Genomic DNA, 6,815 nt, shown 5'->3' on the forward strand with positions numbered 1-6,815 from the left:
CTTTAAGCACATCAGAAATAAAACAATACTTGGCACTTACCTTTTACAAACGACGACATTTTGAATCTTTATGAAAATACAGTTCTATTATAAAATATAAAAAATGTAAGATCCCCTTCCCTCGCGATCAGGAACAAAAAAAGAAATAGCTCAGGAAAATGGGGTGGGGAGGGAGTTGTTCTTGTCGCTTTGTTGCTATTAACAACAGCTATCTCTCAGCTGTTACTTAAACAATTTATAAAGAATCAGTTAAGTGAAAATGCTATTTTAGTAAAAAAAACCAACCAAACCCAAAGGTAAAAAATCGCCCGCGGCTTCCCCCTCCCGCCCCAGCCTCCAAAGGAATTCTACGAGGCTCCGGCGCCTGCCCGATTCCTCCCTGATCCTTCGTGCATCTGTCCTCGGAAATAAAGGTCTGGGACAAACTGGTTAAGAGGCAGAAACCACAAGAATTTAAATTTCATCAATGAAAGAGGCGGAACTAAATTTTGGCCTCGCCGCCGCCGCCGCTGCCGCTTTTCCCCTCCCCTTTCTCCGCCACTAAAGTGCTGGGTTGCAGCACGGATCGCGAAGCACCTCATCCCGCCCTCCCCATCCCTCGCCTTCAGGGAAAATTCACTACAGTCTCCCTCCTTTAGCGGCAGGTTCCGCAGGAAAAGCCCTCCTTCCTGTTCTCTAGCGCCGCGGCTCGAGTCTGAAAGGGGGGCTCTCTCTCTGCCTCCCCCGCCTCCCAAAGCAAGGACGTCGCTTCGCTTCCTCCCCACCGAAGAAGGCTCCCCGGATTTCACGAGCTCCCCTCTCTCTTCCCATGCACCACCAGCAGGAAGGGCTTTTACAGGCGCCGATCCCGGCGACTCCTTCCCTTCCCCTAGTTTCATTAAAAATAATAATAATAAATACGGGAACAGCAAAGCCCCAGAGGGGGGAGCGATTCCCTTCACCCCTCTCCATAAAACCCGCTTTGGTCCCATTACGTCTTACAATTCACTCTCAGACATGTTTACCTAGGGGTAGACTTCACTGGATTAAAGGGGGCTTGGACCCAAGTATGGAAGGGTTGCAATAGAATGCATACAACCGAGACCTTCTCTCTCTCTCTCTCTCTCTCTCTCTCTCTCTCTCTCTCTCTCTCTCTCTCTCACACACACACACACACACACACACACACACACACACACACACACACACACACACACACACACACACACACACACACACACACACACACACACACACACACACACAGAGAGAGAGAGAGAGAGAGAGAGAGAGAGAGAGACAGAGACAGAGAAACCCTTCGAGTTTCCAGAGGTTTTTCAGCTGTAGCTTTTGGTCTTGCAATTCTAGGCTTTCTCCACTCGGAATCAAAGGGGCTCATTTCAGAGTGTACAGTCATTAATGTCTGACTGTAGGCAACATACGCCTCACAACCACCACACACACACACCTCGTCCCCGAGGTCCAAATCCTATATTCGCAAGAAAGAGTGGGGAAGACAACACGGGACTGCGTGACGGAATGTGTGAAGCTATACATTCTTTCCAAGGATAAACCATTAAGGCTCTCTCTCTCTCTCTCTCTGTGTGTGTGTGTGTGTGTGTGAGAGAGAGAGAGAGAGAGAGAGAGAGAAACTTTTACAACAAAGGTCGACCATATGGATGGATCTGACTGAGATCCAGCTTCTACAACATAGCAGTCCTGTCCTTTCCAGTTTTCATACCACATCATCCTCACAGAAGCCCAAAGCACGCCGTAAATCTTCTACCAAGGGACAAAGGGAGCAGGCAGAGGGAGGGGGGGAAGGAGACACGAGGGCCCGAAAGGGAACGGATGTAGGAGACCCACTTCTTTCGACCACGTCTCGAAGCTGTGCCAGAGGACACAAAGTTTAGGTTTCCCACTAAATAGCACCATCCCTTCCTAACGTGGCCGATTCCTCTCACTCCCCTCCTCTTTCTCCACACCTACAAGCATGCGCCACTTGGGGGGTGAGACATACAAAAGGAGAGGGCAGCATCCTTCCTGCCCTCCTCCTCCTGCTGCTGCTCGATAAGCAAGTCAGGAGGGGACTCTCCCTCCAGCTGGAATTACTTAGCAGAAAGCGTGTGGGAAGTGAGGGGTGGGGGAAAGAGAGAAATGTTTACTCTTTGGCACCTCTGCAGGTTCTCTCGGGCCTCCGCCAGCCTTACTCCCCGGACCCGGAGCTCCTCCTCGCCTTTCTCCCAGGACTCCACCTCTTCCAGGCAGACATTGCCTCAGCCAGGGCTCGGCCGGAGGGAGGGAGGGAAGGAGGGGAGCAGAGAGGAAGGACGGAGGAGAAGGTCGGCGGCGGCAAGAGGTCGCCCAGGACAAGGCGCACAGCAGCAGCAGCAGCAGCAGCCGGGACCCTAAATAGACATGCATGCCGGCAGCAGTCAGCCCCCCCACTCCACCCACTAGGAAGCACTTTCTCCCCGAACCAAATAAACATGAGCAACTGCAGCGATGAAGGTGGAAAGGCGAGGGGGAAGGGTATCCTGCCCTACGTTGTTTCCTCCGTCAGGCTGCTCCTTCCCCTGCCACGACACTTTCTCCCCCTCCCCGTGCGGGGCACTACCTCAACACGGGCTTGCTTCCCCCCCCCCCAAGGATAAGGCGAACCAACCCACCCGCCCCCAAAAACATTTAATGCACGGGGAGGGGAGGGAAAACGACCCCCCTGAAAGGGGCCACCCGCGCCCTCCTCCTTGCCAAGCCAGCAGAGCTTTTACCCACCTATTTCCTCTGGCAGTGGTGGGGCTGGGCCGGGGTGGGGGCGGGCGGGGAGAGGAAGGAAAGCGGGATCGTCGTGCTGCTGGCGACGGTGGTGGGCTGGTTTTTTTGTTTGCTTGTTTGTTCTGCTTTTGGTACGGTGTGTATCACAAGAGGCTCGTTCTCTCCGGTCCTGTCTCTTACTCCCGCCGCCCGTCCCCCGGGGCCAGGGCTCCAGCAGTGGCAAGAGGCAAGGAAACCCTCTTTTCTCGACTCCTGGCCGTGAGGCGGAGGCCAGCTAAAAGCGGAAGTGCTGCCTCGAAGCCTAGACAGACAGGCCAGCCAGCGCCGCTCCTTAGAGCGCCGCGCAGCCGCCTCGCGCCCAGAGAGAAAGAACCCGGGGAAGCGCGCGCGCCCTGTGAGAGGCGGGCAGGCGGGCGGGCGCCGCAGGCGGGCAGGCAGCCCGGTTCCTTAGCTGGGGCGGGGCCTGCGCTGGAGCGAAAGCTGGGTGACCTTTGCCTCGCCGCGGGGAAAAAGCGACACGGCGAAAGAGAGAGAGAGAGAGAGAGAGTCTCTGATCCCCGAAGGCGGGCTTGGGTGGATGCGGTGGCTCTCAAAGGAGAGACTGAAACACGGGGCCTCAGCAGCCGGAGCACATATTGTGCCCTGGGCGGCAAAAGGCAGCCCATCCGAGTAGGTAATGCAGCAAGGAGAAAAGAAATGTTCCATTGACGTTACTTACCGAGGAGTAACTGAATGGTAATTTGGAATTCTAAAGGCGTTTCATTATTTCAGGCAGTATTTTGCATCTGGTTCTCCAGTGTATATATGTAGACACACAAATCAAAACGCTGGCGCGCGCACGCACACACACACACATGCCATAACCTGAATGACCAAACCAGTCGACTTCCTGTTCAGTTTTAATTTGATTTGTGTGTGTGCCAACACTCAAGAACCAGGAGATGCAAAATGTAGATAAACAGAAAGAAATATAGTTATTGAACCACTGGGGAAGAAAACAAGGTAGCTTCCCACCCTATACAATGGTGCCTCGCATTACGACGTTAATCCGTTCCAGCGAAATTGCTGTAGAACGAAAACATCGTAATGCGAAAAGAAAAAAACCATTGAAATGCATTAAAACCCGTTTAATGCGTTCCAAAGGGCTTGAAACTCACTGTCCAGCAAAGATCCTCCATAGGGTGGCCATTTTCGGTGCCTGCAATGCGAGGAATCTGTCCCAGAAAACAGTGGGGGCATTTTGTTTACCCAGCGTCCATTTTGAAACTGCCGATCAGCTGTTGGAAAATCATTGTTTTGCGAAGAATCGGTTCCCGAAGCAGGGAACCGATCATCACAAAGCGAAATTGCCCCATAGGAAACATTGTTTTGCGATCGCAAAAACTTCATCATAATGAGAATTTGCCGTTAAACAGGGCAATCATACAGCGAGGCACCACTGTATAGCTTTTCATCAGGCTGGACACAACAGAGCTACGGGAAGTGCAAAAAAATCTTTGCCTTTAGATGTTATGCATGGACTTGTTATGGACTGAAAAGTCGCCTCCAATTTGTGGTGACCCTATGAATGGCTGGTCTCTAAAGGGTCCTGTCCTCAACAGCTCTGCTCAGTTCTTGTAAACTCAAGATTGTGTCTTCTTTTAGGAAGTCAGTCCGTCTCATATTTGGCCTTCTGCCTTTCCTACCATTATTATCTTTTCCAGAGAACCTTGCCTTCTCGTACGACAGCCTCAGTTTTATAATTTTTGCCTCCAGAGGTAGTTTGTGATCTTCCTGGCAGTCCAGAATATTTGCAAAGCCCTCCTCCTGCACTGATTGAAAAAGAACTGAAAAGCCAGGGGAAAGATCTACCAGTAGAGGAGGTTGTTTTGGCGAGAAAGGAAGAAAGTATAAAGGGGGAAATGTTAAGGCAAAGAAGGCAGTTAAAACCTGAGGTAGACGAAGAAAGTTGCTGTGGTGTAGAAGTATAGAATAGGAACGAAGAAGGCTGGCTCGAGATATTAAAAGAAGACCCATACACAGGCAAGGGGTTAACTCTCAAGGTCCCAAGAAAGGAAGCAGAGAGAGAATGGAGGAGAGAAATGTATAGGATTCCTCCCTATTGGGGACAGACATAGGATTGAGAGAGAGAGAGAGAGAGAGAAAAGAAAGAGAGGGAGAGGTTTGAGAGGGAGCCCCAGAATAGAGAAAATTGGCCATGTCTTGAGCCCTGTGGGAGCTCTCCTGGGAAGAGTCCCTTCTGGCCCAGTATCAGATGACCTCCAGGCAAGAAGGTATAGAAGCCCTTTTCAGGATGGGTATACTACCCATACGAATCTTGAGGGGTAAGGATGAAGAAAGTAGATTTAACCCATCGAGATGGGAAGCAGTTATAGTTCTACACCTCAACCGTTGATGGAGGACCTGTTAGCTTTAGAGGAGACACGTTTTAAAAGAAAACTTCTGACAAAGAGTAGAGATGAATGTTAAATTGGAAGTACTGGATTTTTTGACAAAAAAGAAGTAGAAGTAATTTGGGTTAAAGAAGTAGCGGCGTCATCTGTAACTGGAGGTCTGAAAGAAGAGGTGGGTGACCAGGCCCAGAGTCACAATAGGCCTTCTGTATCCTGTTCCCACCTTCTCTTAATTTTCTCCTGGTCAGGTAGTGTGCTGCCCTCTGGATGCCTTGTTTTGATGTATGATCAGTTTTCTCTGGGATGTTTGCATAAAGGCATTCAGTTTCATTTATTCAGCATTAGTAGTTGGAGCATAGTTGGATGATAGTTATGTTGATAGGTTTTTCGTGGAATCTTGCACTATAGCCTCTAACTGTCTGTGCTACATCTTGTCTTAGTAGTAGAGCCACTCCATTTCTTTTGAGTTTGTCATTTCCAGAGTAGAACACTTGTAGTTTGCTGACTGAAAATATTCCCTTCCAGCCCATTTTAGTTCAGTGACACCTAGCACTGCTATATTTACATGCTCCATATCTTGCTTTACTCTTCCCAGCTTACCTTGATTCATACTTCTAACATTTCATGTTCCAATTGTATATGTAATGTGTAGCACCAGATTTACCTTTCACTTCTGTGCATGTCAGCCACTAGATGTCCTTTTGTTTTTAATCAAATTATGTCATTAGCAACATCACTATTCACACTTGTCCTTTGCTCTTCTCCAGTAGCTGACTGAGTGCTTCATGACCTGGGAATCTCATCTTCCAGCACTATCTCGTTTCATTTTGGATTTTCTCATCATAGGGTTTCATAGTAAAGAAAGTTCAAGAGTAGTTTACCATTGCTACCTTATGCACAGTACTAACCAAAATTAGCTTGAGTTGCCTCCTCCACTAGTGTCATCCTCAGCTATCACTGCTGCTCTGTAGCTGCTGCCTCCATTAACCTAAGAATTGCCTGTTCTCTTCTGCTGATGTGACCCATTATTCCTGAAGTAGATGGATGCATCTTAGTCTGATCTCTCAGCTGTGACCATTCTACTTTGGTGACCCTGCTAGAAGTCCAGGCTCATAATGGAATCTGGCCTGGTGAAGGCTTTGCTCTCAGCTTCACTGAGACACTCAAGTGCCTTTGTCACATTAAGGTGTGCATCCAAGAAGGGGATGTATGGATTGCATAGCTCTTCTCGCCTCCTTCCCCCCCCCCTTCTGTAGTAGAACAGAAAATGTATTAAAGTAGCTGCCAGGAAATCAAGTCAGGAAGAGTTAAAATATTTAAAAGCCTAGGAGAAATAAAAAGGCCTTCCCCAGCACTTGAAGGAGGTCAGCATGGGCAGCAGGCAAGCAAGATTCTCTGTAGAGAGTAGTGGAGAACCAAGGTCTGACAAGGAAAAAACCAAGACAATAGCTTTAAGCTGTGATGGGGAATCTGAAAGTAGAAATAGGCAGAAAAAAACAGAGCTCGTTTTTTCAATTCAAAAGCAAAGGAAGGTGATACCTTTAGTAGAGAGTAATAAAGTTTGAAAAAGTCCTTCAGACATCCTGGCTCTGAAATGTTTTATTAGGCAAGATTAGCACTTTGTATTGAGCCCAGGAACAAGGCCAGCAAGAAAACTCACTTTCCCAG

The 6,815-nt window shown here is 49.0% G+C and overlaps 1 protein-coding gene across 5 annotated transcripts in view; it reads right to left on the reverse strand.

Moving 5' to 3' along the window:
- Positions 1-3,628, reverse strand: part of UGP2 (UDP-glucose pyrophosphorylase 2) — a 35,093-nt gene extending 31,465 nt beyond the window's left edge. The window contains exon 1 of one of the 5 annotated variants that reach the window (XM_078377480.1): positions 3,473-3,628. Coding sequence is in view for 1 of the 5 variants with exons in the window: in XM_020803371.3 (XP_020659030.2) it covers positions 41-59 (19 nt within the window). In the remaining 4 variants the exon portion in view is untranslated. Of the gene's footprint in view, positions 1-40; positions 697-1,004; positions 1,117-2,154; positions 2,275-2,754; positions 3,026-3,472 lie in introns of those variants that run through there. The other 4 variants (XM_073003828.2, XM_020803373.3, XM_020803374.3 and 1 more) reach the window with 4 other exon arrangements.
- Between the last annotated feature and the right edge of the window lie 3,187 nt (positions 3,629-6,815).

The sequence above is a fragment of the Pogona vitticeps genome, chromosome 1 (genome assembly GCF_051106095.1).
Source record: "Pogona vitticeps strain Pit_001003342236 chromosome 1, PviZW2.1, whole genome shotgun sequence".
Taxonomy (NCBI): Eukaryota; Metazoa; Chordata; class Lepidosauria; order Squamata; family Agamidae; genus Pogona; species Pogona vitticeps.